The sequence below is a fragment of the Zootoca vivipara genome, chromosome 12 (assembly GCF_963506605.1).
Source record: "Zootoca vivipara chromosome 12, rZooViv1.1, whole genome shotgun sequence".
Classification (NCBI taxonomy): Eukaryota; Metazoa; Chordata; class Lepidosauria; order Squamata; family Lacertidae; genus Zootoca; species Zootoca vivipara.
Window position 1 is genome coordinate 35,469,535 of NC_083287.1, and position 18,489 is coordinate 35,488,023.

Here is an 18,489-nt window from a genome sequence, read left to right on the forward strand (position 1 = left end):
GAGTTGTAGGCCAAAACATCTGGAGGGCCGCAGTTTGGGGATGCCTGAATTAGATGCTACAGAGGGGACCATCAATGGAGAAGAAGGCTGTCAATGTCTTCTAGTCATGATGGCAATATTACCTACAGTATCAGATGCAGTTGCTGAGGACCACAAGTGGAAGAATACTGTTGCACTTGTGGACTTCCTGCTTGTGGACTTCCATGGGCATGAGACTGGCCACTCCGACAGCAGAATATTGGACTAGACAGACCTTTGGTCCAAAGCAGGGCTCTTCTTATAGGAAAGGCAACTTGATGCACAGCTGCTCTCTCTCACTCACTCCAAGTCTGGTTTTGTGTGTGGTTTTTTTGGTAGATATTGGGAGCACCTCAAATGGCAGATGTTGGGGGCGGTGGCATCAGTCCTCTGCCTAATCATCCTAAGGCCATGGCCAACCTACTTCTTGGAAGACGGTTAGCTGGTCAAACTAACCTGCTCCGCCCTGTGCAGTGCAGGATCCCACCCGATTGCCAGTGTTGAAGTAAGGTTCAGCTGCCAGGCCAATCAGCTTCTGTATATGGATTGGAGAAGGGCAGAGGTACAGCTTGGTAATTTTAGACCCTGCAGTCAATGGTCTTGCAGGCTCCTCCTTTTAGACGGCAATATGAGGCTCAACATACTTGCCCCACCCACCCACAAAAAATGTCCCACCTAAAAATGTGGCAGCCCCACCTAACAAGGAAGCCTGGCAATGGAGCGGCTGTGGGTCAGTCACTGTACTTCCATGTAACCCACTTCACAGGGTTCTTAGGATGAAATTGGAAGCTGGAGAACCATGGATGCCATCTTGAATTCCATGGAGGAAAGGCGGGATATAAAGAAAATAAGTCAGAGATTTTCAGTCGCAAGAATGATGCCACGCTTTCATACACAGCTGATGAATAAACTTTGCCATTTACATTTTTTTTTGGAGGGGGGGGGAAGAGGAATTGTTCTGGCAGCCTAATCCTAAATATATTTGCTCAGAAGGAAACTCCACTGAGTTCAAAAGCACTTACTTCCAGGGAAGAATACTTAAGCTTGCAAGCAGCCTGATATAAATTTAATAGAAAGAAAATAGCCCCTTAAGTTTCTTTGCTCTAGTGCCTTCTAATAATTTAACTGTAAATTCTTCTTTTTTTGAACTTACTTCACCTTAGACACAGCTGCAGAGGAAATCTCATTTGCTTGTTGGTTGCAATTTACTCATGGGGAGTTGGAAACGGGTTTCTTAACATCCTGTTGTGAAACAAATTTTCTGAGAACAGTTCCTTTGACTTAAATATAACTTTAAATTAATATAACTGCAGTCCTAAGAATATTTACTAGGAAATAAGGGGCTAACTGCTTCTTATCTATGAATTGTATAAAACCATTAGGTTCAGTTGTGACCAACTCTGGGGCTGCGGCGCTCATCTCGCATTATTGGCTGAGGGAGCCGGCATACAGCTTCCAGGTCATGTGGCCAGCATGACAAAGCCGCCTTTGGCAAACTAGAGCAGCACATGGAAACTCCGTTTATCTTCCCGCTGTAGCGGTACCTATTTATCTACTTGCACTTTTATGTGCTTTCGAACTGCTAGGTTGGCAGGAGCTTGGACTGAGCAATGGGAGCTCACCCCGTTGCAGGGATTCAAACTGCCAACCTTCTGATCAGCAAGCCCTAGGCTCTGTGGTTTAACCCACAGCACCACCTGTGTCCCTATGAATTGTATATAACAGTGGCCAAATCAGATTTCCCCGTTGTAAGTGACTTCCTTTCACCCACCCATCCTAGGCTTTCACATGCATGTCTGCCAGGGCCGTCTTAAGCATATTGGGCACCCTGACGCCATGGTGCGACGATCCTTCTGGCGTCCCCCCGCCCCGTTTCCCAGCGCAGCTGGCTGGTGGGCGCTTCACACAGTGCGGCTTCCGCGGGCGTAGCAGCGTGGTGCTCCCCTGGCAGCCCGGCGCCCTGGTGCCCTGCACCACCCAGCCTTGCCCTAGGGCCGGCCCTGATGTCTGCCCTTGCAAACACAGGCTTTGATTTGATTTGACTTGGAGGCAGGCTGTAGTGGAGGAATAATGGAGAGGTAAAGAGTTTTGTGACCTCACCTGCCCATGCCACCTTTCCATTTTAAATTCCTGAATTATGGAGCATATTTGCTTTTTAACAAGGCATTGGAGGCACTCTCACATTCCCCAATGTTACAGGAGTTACAGTTGGTTCCTAAGACATTTCATTTATTGTTTGATAAGTTTAGTATTGAGCTAAGTGTGCAATCCTAAAGCAGGTGGGGGAAATCTGAAGACATTTTCAACTGTTCATCCAAAAATCTGCTGGTCTTGTACTAGGCTAAGTGAAGGAAAATGGCCTAAATAACCCATGGGCTTTTAAAATATTTTTCTGTCTTTTCCATGGAAGCTGATTAACAGGTCAGCAAGATTATGGTGTGTGTGTGTGTGTGTGTGTGTGTGTGTGTGTGTGTGTGTGTGTGTGCGTGCCACGTTATGATGCATTTCCTAATGTCAAAAAACAGAAGTAATAATTTCATTCTCCCTGACTCATTTATCAAGGAATTCCTGAAAGGCAGCAAACCCTGACTTGTCTTATTTCCTTTGGAGCAGTGCGATAGGTTTGGTTGTGGCCAATGTCTTCCTTTTTGCTCCTAAATCTCTTGCTCCTCATCCAGCCGGCTTTTCAGGTATCAGGTAAGCTCTTCTTCACTTCCATCACCACTAGGTACATTTTTAACTGTTAAAAGTAAAGCATCTTCTGCAAGCTAAAGTCGTACTGTTAAAGCTAAATCCATGGAATTTCAGCTACAAGGAAAATTTAACATTAGATAGATGATAGATAGATAGATAGATAGATAGATAGATAGATAGATAGATAGATATTGTCTGTCTGTCTATCTATCTATCTATCTATCTATCTATCTATCTATCTATCTATCTATCATCTTTCTATCATCTATCTATCTATCTATCTATCATCTATCTATCTATCTATCTATCTATCATCTATCTATCTATCTATCTATCATCTATCTATCTATCTATCTATCTATCATCTATCTATCTATCTATCATCTATCTATCTATCTATCTATCTATCTATCTATCTATCTATCTATCTATCTAATCTCCTTTCTCCATCAATCTTATTGCCTCTTATTCTGAATCCTGCTATTAATCATCTTACCAGCAGTTGCCATGTTGGAAGGTATGTGAAACATCCTCTCCATGTTCCTGTTATTCTTCCTCTCTTAATTTTGCAGACAGTGACAGCTTTCTGATATATAATGAAAACCTCAAGCTTTGTATACAACCTCAGAAATCTGGTTCCATCATCGTGGACAACTGCGATGAAGATAATGAGGGGCAACATTTCAAGTGGGTTTCCGACGACCAGATTTTAAACATGGCAGTGAAGTTATGCCTGGCAGTGCCTTCCAAGTCAAACCTGGCTGCACTCACCCTCTCCCCCTGTAATGAGACGACCGAACTTCAGAAATGGGAATGCAGAAATGAGAGCCTCCTCACTCTCAAACAGGAAGATTTATTTTTAAATCCTGAAAGTGGCTCCCCAAGCCGTGTTATGCTGTCTAAAGCAGCCATCAGTACCTGGAAGATCTATGGAACGAAAGACAGTTTGTGTTCCAAGGGCTATGAAGGTAAAATTCAGACAATCTGTTCTAGATAGTCAGCTTGAATATGCAGTTCAAGCATGTATGCATCTGGGGTCAAAATAGACATGGTGAGAGGTGCATAATTTCAAATCATATTGATAAACAACCCAAATTGGATAGCAGCCCTGCAGTGCTGTGGCTCTCCAGGATTTCAGACACAAGTTTTCCCCAACCCCAACCCAATACCATGTATTCATCCAAGCATGCAAAGGAATTGGTGCTGAAAACTCCATGGATGGTGGAAAGTGACAGACACAAAAAGTGCCTGTGTATATCTGAGAATTCATGGAGCTCTTGTATTGAGGACTTTCTCTTGATCCTTTCTGCTTTGCCTAGTTCTGTTCTCACCAGTATCTATCCAGTTTTCTCACTGGTACCTATCCAATTTCTTTTAGCTCTGTATACCTTAAGAGGCAACGCTTTTGGAGCCCCTTGTGTGTTTCCATTCAAGTATCAGAATAAATGGCATGCTCAATGCATAAGAAAGGATGATAAACATGGACAACTTTGGTGCGGAACAACTGCAGATGTGGATAGAGACTCTTTACACGGATATTGTCCAGTGAAAGGTAAACACTTAACAAGGTTTTATTTCAGGCCTTAATTTCCCACCATGTGATTGCTGCTTAGAGGAATGTTTCTCCTACAAAGAGAAAAGGGAAACTTGGCACCATTGCCAAATTGTGCAACTACAGCAGAAATGGTTGGGGGGGGCACCCCCCCCCTGTGAGTCAAAGCAAAATGAATCGTCCGTAATGTCAGGGCTCCCCAACAGAATCAGGCCTGCAGCTGTTAATTTGAGAGGATGTAGCTCCATTCAGATCAAAATTGAGTTCCGGAGCTGTGGTGAAGAGTCACTGAATACAGGAAGCAGACAGATTACATCCCGAGCATTAGGTGTTTGGTAGGGAGCAACTGAGAGGCGGGAAAGATTTTGATATTGTACTAAACATGCAATGGCAGTTTCCGTCTTTGCTGCAAGGAAATCAAAGCAGAGGGGAAACGTCTCAGAAGATTTGTGTTCCTTGTAACTATACATCTGTGTATTTTGAAATTGCTTGTGTGCAGTTTTCAGGATGTGCTTACACACTGATGGGCTCGCCATTCATCCATACATTGACCTTCTATGCATTAGGTGTTTATGTTTACAAGGAGAAAGACAATTCACAAAAACTAGCCTAGGAACTAAAACACTGATTGTATATGGGGTTCCAGGTTATTGAAATGTGTTGGTTTCTTCCTTGGATGCTGAATATCAACACGAAATGCAGGAACACTTGTAGGATTAAGGGGCAATGCCAGTGGTTCTATTTCTGCATACTGTTTTGGATTTTCTTCTGAAAAGTGGTGTCTAGATTAATAAATGTTCAAATATTCATCACTGGAAGATTTAGCTTCATCGCTGATGATTTGATGATTTGACACTCACGTTTACAGATGACCGTGATGAATTATTCTGGACCAGAAACCAGTGGACAGGGGATCTCTACCAGATCAATTACCTCTCAGTTCTAACATGGTACCAAGCAAGAAAAAGTTGTCAGCAGCAGAATGCAGAATTACTGACTATCACAGATATACAGGAACAAGCGTACCTGACAGGTAGGACATAACAAGGCATACCTGAAGAAGTGATTGATATCTTTTGATTCTGCTAGTTAAGAAATGCTGTCTAAACTGTAAGCAGACATCACATGGCATAATACTGAGGTACCCTCCCACAAAGTACAAGATGATTTAGTTTAGATCCAGCATGCAGGCTGAAAGCTTTCATCTGATTAATTTCTTCTTGGCACAAGAAGGAAAGCTGGGAACCCTAATAATGTTGGAATGAGTTTTTTTTCTTTCATCCCAACATCGTAAATACAGGTGAAACTCGGAAAATGAGAATATCGTCGAAAAGCGCATTTATTTCAGCAATGCAACATATTATTTTTTATTTTATTTTTATTTTTTACAAATGCTTTCTTTTGGAAATTCCACAGTAATAAAACAAATAGTTGCAATAATACAAAAATTAACAACACTATTACATTTCATTAATTACATTCCCTTTATAATTGACCCTCCTAACGACAAATAATTACAATTACAACAAATAAAGGCTTGACATATCTTGCTTTGCATGTCATGCATCTATCTCATATATTGGTTTCACCTTTTAAGTGGCATTACTGAAATAAATGCACTTTTTGACGATATTCTCATTTTCCGAGTTTCACCTGTATAACCCCTGGAAACAAAATGCAATTCAACCGATTTTTCTTTTCCTTAAATAGGATTAATAAACGATATGTCTAATTACTACTGGATTGGTCTGAATGCTTTGGATCTTGACAATGGATGGCAGTGGATTGGCAACCATCCGTTTAGATATTTAAACTGGTCTCCAGGTGAGTGAGCATCTACAATGAGATCAATACTGAAAGCCACCCCCCATTTAACAGTCATTCACCAATGTAAAGCACTTCCAAGGATTTATTGGTGGTTAAAAGCCCAGTGGATATTGCTTAAAGCAATTCTTTTTAAATAGGCCAGGTGGCATTTGAAAATAACTCTTTGTAGTCTAGAATGCAATTCCTGCTGAGATTAGGCAGAACCTAATCTTTTCAAACTGTTGTACATGTGCATTTATTTATTTTGTAAAATTTATATAATGCTTGATTGAAGAGAACAGCAAAAAGTGGTTTACAAAACCTATGAGTGACTATAGTTAAGTGGCTAACTTACTGTGGTGCTATGCTGGTGACTTTAAAATATATTGTTTTGACTATGTGTGTAAAAAGGTTTTTATTAAAGGTGGATGATGATATCTTCTAAAGGTGGAGTCTTCAAATAAATCATAAATAAAATTAGCACAGGGCACAAACAATGATAGTTTATATCCCTCTTGCTTAAAGGCAGCCCATCTCCAGAAACAGAAAAAATCTGTGGATCAATGCAGTCTACGAATGGCAAATGGCAGAATGAAAAGTGTCAACAGAAACTTGGATACATTTGCAAAAAAGGAAACTCTTCATTGGATGTTTCTCTTATTCCCACAGGTAGGAGATTAAACAGAGAATGCTATTCATTTACCAAACTAAATTTCAAAAACTTATTTCTAGTAGTGGAGGTTTTTGCTATTTGTAGCATTGGGGCAATCCTTTGTTTTGGATGGAGGGGAGGTTGTAGTCTCCACCTGCCCCTCCAAATGCTGGGGTATCCCGTTAAAGGAACCCAGGGGGAGTGGCCATGTCCCAGGAGGCCTAGGGCCGAAGGTACTACCCCAGATGGCAGTCCCTGCAAGGGTCACCCTATTTGATGTAAGTCTTAGGAACCCCCGCCTGGATTGACCTACATGTCACTTCTGGCAGGTGGACCGGAAGTATTTAGATTACCCCATGCCCAAGCCAAACCTTTGTCATCTGTATTCAGTAAAGTCGTGGCCTGTTTTGACCCCAAACCCAGTCTTATTGGTCTCTTATTACACAGGTTGGGGTATGGGAAGTCCGATGCCTGGGCCTGCAATGCTGTTCATTTACCAAGCTATATTTCAAAAACTTAATTCTAGTAATGGAGGTTTTTGCTTTTTGTAGCAGTGTATGCAATGCCAAACATTTCATTGGATTGAGATGCCAGAGAGTATTTAATCAGTAGCCAAAAAAAGTTATCTATCAGGAAAGATCTCAAGCATGGTCTAAAGGCGTATGTTGTAGAAACTTTGCTAAAGCTATATTTCAATGTAAACTACTGTGATATTGGTGAAAGGAGATATGTTAATGTCAGGGTAAAAAAAATGATAGATCTTATGGCATGTTTCCTCATGCTTCTAATGGCCCATTATCTTCTGCAAGTGGAATGATGCTTTCAGGTTTAATTTCACCATTTCATGCAGTAGAGGAAGGGATCTTCGAACTGGTTGCCTCTCCCACTTGCGTAGGGAAAAGTACGCAAATTCAGTGTGAGTGACCCCAAGGACTGTTGATTACCATATAGGCAATAATATCTTCGCAGGACAGAAGAGATCACCCTGTGTTAATACTGATGTCTTGATTTGCCTCTGCTAAATTCTGCATATTTAAATTAAGGATGAGAGTCAATGACATTGTAACAGCAGATAATTGCTTTAAAAAAATTCCATTAAGTCATGCTGCCTTAAATATTATTATTCTCTTTTTAGATGGCTTAAAGCCTATTAAATGTCCAGATGGCTGGGCTGCATATGCTGGCCATTGTTACCGCCTTAACAGAGACCCCAAGACATGGAAAGGGGCATTGCTGTCCTGTCGAAGGGAACGCGGAGATTTATTAAGTATACACAACACTATGGAATACAGCTTTGTCATTTCACAGCTAGGCTACCGTAAGTACCTCCAGCAAGTTCTGCTTTCCTGTTCTTTGGTGTTTGTGTGAGTATGAGAGTGGGAGCAAGATGTTGACATTTTTTGCTACCACATGTGAGTACAGAATGTTATTGAGACCTTGCCCTGTTGAAGAACACAATGGAGGGATATTCTTTTGGAAGCACATCGAGGTGCAAGCCAGTTAAATGTGAGACATGGCACTGGCTTCTACTTCTTTCCCCAGTTAGGTTCCCTCTATGTGTTTTGAACCAAAACTCCCATCAACCCCAGCCGGCATAACCAATGATCAGGAATGATGATTGGAGTTCGAAGCCCAAAATATACCAGAGGGGGAAAGCTAGGCATTAGATGCTGTCTAGTTGTAGTGCTGCATTTCAGGACTGATGGTCCCCATGCTATACTCAGACATCCCTAATTGGAAAGCAGTGATGAATACTTCCTTTAGCCGCACTTATACACCACAAAACTGTGTGTGGTAGGATTCTGTTCAACACCCTCGAAAATAAAATCTGGAAGCAAATAAATAAGATACGTTTGTGTTTTTAGAGCCAACAGATCTTCTATGGATTGGACTAAATGACCAGAAGACTCCGATGTATTACGAATGGAGTGATGGTTCTACAGTGAGATTCACCAAGTGGCAGAAAGGAAAACCCACACAAATGAATGGTGTGCAAAGCGACTGTGTCATCATGAATGGAGAGGTAAAAAAAATATGGAACCCCCTAATATTGCCAGGAGCTGGAGTCAGGCGTACGCCAGCAATAAAACAATATAGCACCTGATGTCAGTGAAGTTCACTTTGATTCAAAGAAACAAAACAGCCCAGTCCTAGTGGTCACAGCAACCCTTCCCAATAGGTCTTCTCCCAATGAACCAGTAGCGAGGACTGAAGTTCCTTGCCTTCCCACTGCTTACTAAGGCTCCCCTCCTGGTTCCTTCCCCAGCAGCCTAAGGCTCCATTGCCTTGTCTCTCGTTGCTCCTCCCTCTTCATTTCTCTCTGTGTTCTAGGAAACGAGAGGGGATGGGAGCTGGTGACGGAAGGAGGAGGGAGGGTCCCTGGATTCCTCAGCAGGCTACCTCATCTCTGTCTCCTGCCCCCTCCAGCGGCATAGCAAGCCCAGGTGGTACCCGGTGCGGAATTTTTTTGTCACCCCTCCCCCCCAAGCGGCTCTGGCTCTGGTGAAAAGTGAAAAACATGAATTGCAAAAAACTAGAGCTTACAGAACAAAACTGACTTCAGATATGAAATCAGCATTGAAAGAACATATAAGAACAGTTGAAAAATCTCATGCAACAGAAAATTAAAAAAATGTTCCCCAGTGGGGGGGGGCGCCGAGTTTCACCCCCCTCCAGGGTGGCACCCGGGGCGACCTGCCCCCCATTGCCCCCCTTGATATGTCACTGGCCCCTTCTCTTCTCCTGCCTCTGAGGCTAGACTGCCCTCTGCCCCAGCCTCATCCTGTTCACTGAAACCTGTTGCCTCTTCAGCTTCCGACACCTCCTCCCCCTCCTCCCATTCTGCTCTTTTTTCTTCCTCTGACCACGCATTGTCGCCCCACCGCCAGTCTCCTGTCTCTGCGCCTTCTTCCTTTGGGGCTTCCCCAGCCCCAAGTGGTGGCCTTCCACCATTCCTCAGCACCAAGCCTGTCCATGATGTATATTTCCATTGGATTCCTTTTTGTGTGAAAGACTGGGCTAATAAAATATTGAGGATCTATCTTGCACTCCCACTGGTGTGCCCGCACAGCCCCAGCTTGCAACTATCCTGTGCTACCTTTGCATTGTCCAGGTAAGCAGTAGCACTGGGGTCAGGAGAGTGGCTCTGCAACACTGCCCCCAACATGCCAACCACTTTTCTGGAGAGCTAAGTGTATGTTAGAACTCTGTGAGAAAAGAAAACTAGCATGTAGCGTGGTGCTAGAGGCACAATTTGTCTAGATAATCTCACATTTTAAAAAAGTGATTTCATAGCTGTAGTACCAGTGCTTGGGTGCAAATTGTCTCTTGAAATTTCGGAAGCCAAAAAAGATGAAAGGCATCCTATTTTGGGTGGCAATGCTTCAATCCCCTGCATTTCTGATGTTCTTAACCATAACCAGAAAAAAAACCCCAAAATGAATTATGCAATTAGTAAAAAATAAATTGGAGAATACATTTTGGAGAATTTGGAGAATACATTTTGGAAATTGGAGAATACATTTTGCAAAGTTAAAGACAGCATATAGAGAGATTGGGATTCAACTGCTCTTGTAGCAGAATTTGGATTGCCTAGATAAATATTTTTTAATAGAACAAATGAATGCAGTCCTGATTTTTTGTGTTTTAAATTTTTTCGTAAGTGTGAATTAGACCATATTAGCCTTAAGTTCTCAATATAGAAATGTATTTTCAAATGCTACAAACTCCTGTTTGTCTGTCATTAACAACTTCTCGTTATTTTTTCTTGGTAATTGTACTTCCCTGTTTTAGACTATAGATTTCACACAATTGCAAAATGCAGTTTTCTAGCATGCACAACAATAAAGAGTTTTGCATTGACCCAAAATGGATCAAACGTAAAAAATGAAAACTTTGAAGGCAGTGGGTCCTTCATTGAGATTTATATTTCTTCACTTTTCTGTCTCCAGAGGGGCTATTGGGCAGATAATTATTGTGAAGAGGAACTTGGTTACATCTGCAAAAGAGAACCATTGGCATTTCTTTCTGAAGAAGCTGAAACTGCCAATCTAGGTTGCCAGAAAGTAAGTATAAAGTAAACTGTGTAATGTAAAAGAAAAAAGAAAAAAGGTAAAGGACCTCTCAATGGTTAAGTCCAGTCAAAGGCGACTATGGGGTTGCAGCGCTCATCTCGCTTTCAGGCTGAGAGAGCCAGTGTTTGTCCACAGACAGCTTTCCTGGTCATGTAGCCAGCATAACTAAACAGTTTATGGCGCAACAGGACACTGTGACGGAAACCAGAGCGCACTACACTCTCTGAACTGTGTAGTAGTCAAGAAAGGACGATAATGTCAGAAATGTCAAGGTCTGTTCTTTAAGGCTTGGGTTTTCCCCCTGCCCATTAATACAGAGACATCTCTAACCTTGAGATATGAGGCGTATTATTCCTCTTCTGTCTTCCCTTCCTCGTCACTCTTCCACAACTACACCACAATTCCGGCACTTTCCTCACTCCTTTTGTTTTTTTGACTGCTGGTCTGAGCAGGTTCTCTTTTTGATAGCCCTGTTGACCTACAGGGCTGGTTCTTGTCATACAACAGTCCTTCTGTTACAAGAGGGCTATACTTCCCAAGATTCCATAATACAGAAAATGCTGCTGAATTTCCATGAGGACATTATTATTATTATTATTCAAATTGGTGTGGAAATGTGGAGAACTGCAATTAAGATTGAAGACAGTGAGGACTGAGAAAAACCCAAAACGGGCAGATCTTCCCACCCCTATTTTTGATTCAGAGAAAAGTATGGGGGGGGTGTATGAGGGACCCAGGTGGCACTGTGGTTAAACCACAGAGCCTAGGGCTTGCTGATCAGAAGGTCGGCGGTTTGAATCCCTGTGACGGGGTGAGCTCCCGTTGCTTGGTCCCAGCTCCTGCCAACCTAGCAGTTCGAAAGCACGTCAAAATGCAAGTAGATAAATAGGAACCGCTACAGCGGGAAGGTAAACGGTGTTTCCGTGCGCTGCTCTGGTTTGCCAGAACCGGCTTTGTCATGCTGGCCACATGACCTGGAAGCTGTACGTCGGCTCCCTTGGCCAATAAAGCGAGATGAGCGACGCAACCCCAGAGTCGGTCACGACTGGACCTAATGGTCAGGGGTCCCTTTACCTTTACCTTTATGGGGGTGTGTAGCTTATGCGTATGCACTAGAGCCCATATGTATGCATTTATCATTCATTCCTCTGTTCATAACTTCAAATATAAAATTCTACTTGGATATCAGGATTAGGTTTTCTCCCACGTCAAGTTTTGGTTTCACAAACTGCACTTTGCTAAAAGGGCAACATGTAGCGGAGGTGGACGCAACGGCTACTGCTGCAATTCAGTGGCAGAGCATATGGTGAAGGTCTCAAATTCAACCTCTGACATTTCCGGAGGCTTAGGATGCCAGGCAGCAACCCTCAGGAGCCGCTGTCAGTCAGAGCCAACAAAGCTGAAGGAGATGAACAGACCTTATGACTCTGTGTACAACTGCTTTGTATATGTTCTGCTTCAAAAATGGTTTGAAGAAATCAGACTCCATAATGGCTCGCGGCGAATGGGGCTGCCTCCTTCCACCAAACTCAATGCCCTGAACTTAATATGGCAATAATGTGTGTGTATTGACTTTTTAAATATTTTGACAGGGCTGGAAAAGGCATGGATCCTATTGTTACTTAATTGGACAAACACCTGCAACATTTTCAGAAGCGCAGGCATTCTGTGAAACAAACAAGGGATCTCTGACTTCTGTGGAGAACAGGTATTATTCCCGCCGCCCCCCACCTGACGTTGGTTGACATGAAAAGTAACATTTATGTCATGGGAATCAAGAAGTGAGGTAAGCTGAGGCTTGAGCATGCTCAGTTTGAAACCTGCAGGTGCTGCCTTGTGATTGGCCAAAGACCCGCAGGATATAGAGACCTCTTTTGGAGCAGAGACCTCTTTTGGACCTGGGTAGGGTCACCAGATGAACCTGGACCTGTTTCCCTAGGAGCAGCCCCAGGGCTCAATTGACTTCTATTGTGATTTGTGATTAGATCACCCAGACCCTCCAAATGTCACTACCGGTATTTTCCAGGGACATCCCTGATTTAGAGAAGCCGTCCCGGTTTCTGATTTAATCCTGGAATGTCCCACTTTTCCTTAGGATGTCCCTCTTTGCAATGGAGAAATGTTGGAGGGTATGGAGTTATCTGACCCTCCAAGCAGTCTGAAGGCAATCCTGTATAGGGAAGTTTTTTTAATGTTTAATGTTTTCTTTACAGGTAGGTAGCCGTGTTGGTCTGGGTCGAAGTAAAATAAAAAAAATACTTCAGTAGCACCTTAAAGACCAACTAAGTTTGGTATGAGCTTTCATGTGCATGCACACTTCTTCAGATACACTGAAATAGGAGTCCCCAGGCGCTTATGTGGAGAAGGGGTGGGGAGGGGTGGGGTGGGGAGGGGGTATTACTCAGAAGGGTGGTGGAAGTGGGTGATTGACTGACTGATAGCTGTTGATGACTGAAAACGACTGCAAATGGTTTTGCATGAAAAAGCAAGGGTTGAGATGGCTGAAGATCGCTTTATCATGTATAATGAGATAATGTTTTCTTGTTTTTATATATGTTGGAAGCCGCCCAGAGTGGCTGGGGCAACCCAGTTAGATGTGTGGGGTATAAATTGTAAAATTATCATTATGGAATGGGACGTCCCTATTTTCATTGGAGAAATGTTGGAGGGTATGGATCACCCTCTTTTCTGGCATAGGTCCCACCAGCTTCTCAGGTCACATGACTGAGTAGAACAGTCTTATGATCCAGTTTAAATCCTCCTCCCTCCCTCCTGCACTGCCCATCCCATGTCCCTGTTTAGGGGCTTATGGTGGTTTAAGGCCCTCCAGGCTAGGTGGAACCAGGAGGGTCCTGACTGACTCGGAGTGTGGGAGGTGTGCCACCATAGCCTAGTGGAGCTCCACTTGTAACCCAGGCAAGCTCAGCCCAACAAATTATGTTTCAGGATTCTAAACTGCCCTTTTGAATTATCCGTTCTGCGTTTCTCATGAATTTCTTATTTGAGCTGCCACCTATGGCTTGACTTCCTTCCTAGAGAGTCTTTAATTCCTTGTTATAGATTTACTGGTGGACCTGGACAATTAGGCTCCGTGTGTTTCCACCTTAAATACGTATGTGCTTTCTAGAACATCTTCTAAAATTCTTAATATTATGCTGTACAAATCTGAGTTCCATGCAGTGCTTCCCCGCCCCCCCCCCAAAAATATTTAGGGGCACTCTCATTTTCCCACTCAGTTTGAAATATTGCCCCCTCAATGAGGCCAAACTTAGATTCACAAATTGTTCAGGGATATGTGTACTCCAGCGTACCCCCAGAAAAAATAGCACCGGTTCCATATATTACCCGAGTGTAGCTGAGGTTCACCCAACTTCAGCTACATGCTCAGGTTGCAATGTGTAAATGTATTGATCTGTGATGGTGGACCTATAATCGTAGCCACTCCCCCTTGGTCACTGTGATCCACCCCCTGCCCTTTGAATTGATGAGAGCTGGCCCATCCATGGTAAGCCATTAATTTAATTTTAAAATCTGGAAATTAGAAAACACAAACACACAGAAACACGAATGCATTTTTAATACAATTGTTATGTATTCTTCTCCACAGATATGAGCAGGCCTACCTGACTAGTCTAGTTGGGTTTCGTTCTGAAAAATATTTCTGGATCGGCCTTTCAGATGTAAAGCAACCAGGGACATTCAACTGGACCAACGGAGACAGTGTTCTGCTCACCCACTGGAATGCAGAAATGCCTGGTAGGTGCTGCCTGAAGCCGAACTGAGATTGTATTTCACAAAGAGTATCAATTGAAGTGGCTCTTGTCTTGTATCTCCAAAAGGGCAACTTTCTGGATGTGTTGCCATGAGAACGGGGACTGCAGCTGGACTGTGGGATGTTGTGAACTGTGAGGAGAAGGCACCTTTCATCTGCAAACAATGGGCAGAAATTGTGACAACTCCTCCTGCCCCAACAACAGTTCCCCTTCCCCTATGCCCAGAAGGATGGCATCCAAGCAAGTCTAGAAGTGTGTGCTTTAAAGTAGGTATCAGGCTTCTTGAGTCAAAGCTCTTGTTTGTTTCAGAGGGAAATAGTGGCTTTTGTCTGTCAGTGAACCTTTATAGGTTTTTGGGAGTGCTACTTTTAGTTTCAGTTTAACTGCTCAGCGCGCATTATTGTTCTTCTTTTTATTGTGCAGTTTCGTTAAGTTTATTTGAAGTTCAAGATTTAGAAGGGAGGCTTGGGAGTCACGGGCGGGCAGCGGGCCCAGGGGTGACATTCGGCGCACCACCTGCGTGACGTGAGACTCCCAAGCCTACCCCGAGCCATCGATGTGTGTGTGTGGGGTGTGTGTGTGACAAACATTTTTCCACACCGGGTACCACCTGACCTTGCTGCGCCTCTGTGTCTCCGTGTGCAGCAAGTGAGGTGAAGCCCAATTAATCTTCCTAAAAGCTGGTGTTTATGACAAATATCTAATTGTATTCATATGCATCCAGGGCTATAACAAAGACATCCGGGACAAGAAAACTTGGTTTGAAGCAGAAGAATTTTGTAGAGCAATTGGGGGAAACCTCGTGTCTGCTCACAATAAGGAAGAGCATCAGCTGCTAAAAAGGTTGGAAGTTCCATAAAATGTTTATTCACGTTGCCTCAGAATCAAAAAGCTATGCTGGTTAGGGATGGGGAAGAAACTTGTTCAGTTTGCATCTTAATGTGAACTTCCCAATTTTATGTATTTACACCCCTAAACCAGTAGCTGGAGCAAAATTCTTTTTTAAAAAAATATATAAATCTGCACTCTAAACCCCTCCATGTCTCTCATTCACACACTAACTAACTAACTAACTAGAATCCTAGAATCATAGAGTTGAAAGAGACCACAAGGGCCATCCAGTCCAACCCCCTGCCAAGCAGGAAACACCATCAAAGCATTCTTGACATATGCCTGTCAAGCCTCTGCTTAAAGACCTCCAAAGAAGGAGACTCCACCACACTCCTTGGTAGCAAATTCCACTGCCGAACAGCTCTTACTGTCAGGAACTACACAGCACCAGAGGGATCCCTCCAAAATGCTCTTTATTCCAAAGAGTGAATCCACATCATAAAGAGTCAGAGTCAGAGATCACAAAAGCCGTGTCATCCCTCTCTTCACCTCGCCAGGCTTTCCTGAAAGCAGATGCTGAAACTGGCACCTCTCAGCTTCCTCCCAGCTGGAAGCTGCCATGTTATTTCTTAGAAGTCCTCCTCACAGAACAAGCTCTGTTCTTTGAAAGGGGGAGCCTCTGGGGAGTTAGAAGTTAGAAGTGGCAGCTCCCAGCCAGTAGCCCCTAGAAGGTGTACCACTGCTATTATGCCATTAAATTGTTAGGTCATAAAATTGTGGGTTGTGTTTTTTTAAAAAACAAAAAATGTACAGTGCAACAAACGTTGAGCAGGGAAAGCATTTCAGCTCAGCCTTAGTACCTTTAATCACCTTTAAGATTTGTGCCTCATTGTGGAGAACCACTCAATTCATCATTATCCTATTCAGAGAAGGAACCACATAATCTGAAGTGTGAATTGCCCCTTTCTCTTTCAGTAGTGTAACAGCATTTGCAGATATTCATATGGGCCTACAGATATGCTAGAATAGCAGAAATAAGGCAGAGGAGAGAATGGCTGTGGTACTGCCTCAGTACCTATTTTAACTGAGGACTAACTATAAGTATATCCTATATAATAAAGTCCAAGTGTCTCTGCATCCAGTCCCTGTGTCCTTGGGTTTGCACTACTGCGCATGTGCCCCACGGGAAGCCGTTGGGACTTGGAACACAGAGACACTTGGAGCGCACGAGAGCAAGAGAAAGACAGACAAGATGGCGGCGGCGGCCGAAAGAAGCGCCAGGCGGCGGCGACAGCAGCCGGATCCGCTCGAGCTTCTCCCTCCCTTCCCAGCCCTCAGGGCTACCTTTCCTGAGAGGGCAGAGAGAGCGCTGGCAGCCACGGAAGCGTGTGGAGGGGGGTGTCCGCTTCCTACAAAGGGGCCTGGTTGCGAACGGAGCCTCGGGGACCGGAGTCCTCCCTCCCTCCCCCCATCCTCCATACTTCCGCCGTCCTCTTCTTCTTCTTCCACCGACAGACCCCTCAAAATCCTGGCTTTTTCGTAGCGGGAGCTCCATCTTGGTCCACTGCCTCCTCCTCTGCCTCCTCCTCACAACCCTCCCTGGCTCATGAGAGGAGCGGCGGGGCCGAGGCCTTCCCTCCCTCTCTGCGCTCAGCCGCGGGGCATGACAGGAGAGCAAGTTTGTTTACTTGCGTTCCCAGCGCGCCTCGCGGCCGAGCGCAGAGAGGGAGGGAAGGCCGCGGCCCCACCGCTCCTCTCACATATGTTCTAGCGCCCGTTTATTTAACGGGCTCAATGACACTAGTAAGTATATAAGTAGGGATGCAGGTGGCTCTGTGGTCTAAACCACTGAGCCTTGGGCTTGCCAATTGGAAGGTCGGCGGTTTGAATCCCCACGATGGGGTGAGCTCCCATTGCTCAGTCCCACCTAGCACTTCGAAAGCACATCAAAGTGCAAATAGATAAAATAGGTACCACTCTGGTGGGAAGGTAAAGGGTGTTTCCGTGAGCTGCTCTGGTTTTGCCAGAAGCGGCTTAGTCATGCTGGCCACATGACCCGGAAAAACTGTCTGCGGACAAACGTAAGTTCCCTTGGCCAGTAAAGTGAGATGAGCGCCACAACCCCAGAGTCGTTCGCGACTGGACTTAACTGTCAGGGGTCCTTTACCTTTACCTTTTAAACAGTATAAGGATAAGGCCCAGCCAAGAAACACCAAACACCTTTTGTATATAATGAAGAAAGGACTGGGATGTCCATTGAGATTAGTCAGATATTTTGTTGGGTTGCTTGTGATAATTTTTTTAAAAAATCAAATTCCTAAATTTGGCCCATGGGCCAAAAAGGACAGGGGACTCGGGGTTTATAAAGTTGTCAGCTGTAAAGATCCAGACTCAGCATTAAATGCGGGTGTGCCTAAAAAATGACCACATGTGATATGAACACACAGAGAGTTCCTGCTCTGAATGGCACACCTGTTCTAGAAACTTGATACACTTTAAATAAATGAACTGATGATGGTTGCATTTATGCTGTTCTAGAAAGTATCAATAGTCCTTATTCTGAAAGTTTCAAAACTCTGTATTGAAATCCATTCTTTGTTTCCAGTTTTCTGCACTCTATAATTATTTTTTATATATTTCAGGATTTGTGACAGCCTTTGTTGGATTGGTTTAAATGAGTTGGAGCCCGATAAAGGATTTTTGTGGACTGATGGATCTCCTGTAAGTAAATGATTAATGCTGATGTACTGATACCAAAATTATTATTAGTTTTAAGGTTCAAAGACTCCTGCCCTCATACTAAACTCTGACCGATCCAGCATTAAAGTCTTTAAGCATATGCTTTGTATGCTATAACATTTTTGGACCCAATATTTAAAAGCAATTCCTGCAGAGTTGCTTCAAGTTGCTGCTTGCCCCATTGAATTTGTTTTATTTTATTTTTTTAAATAGTTTCATTATTAAGTAAGGAATACTACATAAAAACGAACATTTGGCGCGGGAATGTTATAACAGGAAAACACACAATGAGTGACTACCAAGTTTGCATGTAATGCGAAGCCATACTATGACTGGCTGGATCTAGGCACA

General features: G+C 43.6%; 1 protein-coding gene across 3 annotated transcripts in view; it reads left to right on the top strand.

Annotated features, from left to right (window-relative positions):
- The first annotated feature begins 2,558 nt into the window (after positions 1 to 2,558).
- Positions 2,559 to 18,489, top strand: part of LOC118091811 (macrophage mannose receptor 1) — a 52,257-nt gene continuing 36,326 nt past the window's right edge. For all 3 annotated transcript variants that reach the window (XM_035129237.2, XM_035129238.2, XM_060280793.1), the window contains exons 1-14: positions 2,559 to 2,715; positions 3,285 to 3,680; positions 4,091 to 4,264; positions 5,133 to 5,297; positions 5,975 to 6,088; positions 6,596 to 6,739; positions 7,858 to 8,040; positions 8,588 to 8,745; positions 10,673 to 10,786; positions 12,388 to 12,503; positions 14,403 to 14,551; positions 14,635 to 14,834; positions 15,293 to 15,411; positions 18,042 to 18,120. In XM_035129237.2, the coding sequence (XP_034985128.2) occupies positions 2,655 to 2,715; positions 3,285 to 3,680; positions 4,091 to 4,264; positions 5,133 to 5,297; positions 5,975 to 6,088; positions 6,596 to 6,739; positions 7,858 to 8,040; positions 8,588 to 8,745; positions 10,673 to 10,786; positions 12,388 to 12,503; positions 14,403 to 14,551; positions 14,635 to 14,834; positions 15,293 to 15,411; positions 18,042 to 18,120 (2,172 nt within the window). In that variant the 5' untranslated portion in view covers positions 2,559 to 2,654. The remainder of the gene's footprint in view (positions 2,716 to 3,284; positions 3,681 to 4,090; positions 4,265 to 5,132; positions 5,298 to 5,974; positions 6,089 to 6,595; positions 6,740 to 7,857; positions 8,041 to 8,587; positions 8,746 to 10,672; positions 10,787 to 12,387; positions 12,504 to 14,402; positions 14,552 to 14,634; positions 14,835 to 15,292; positions 15,412 to 18,041; positions 18,121 to 18,489) is intronic.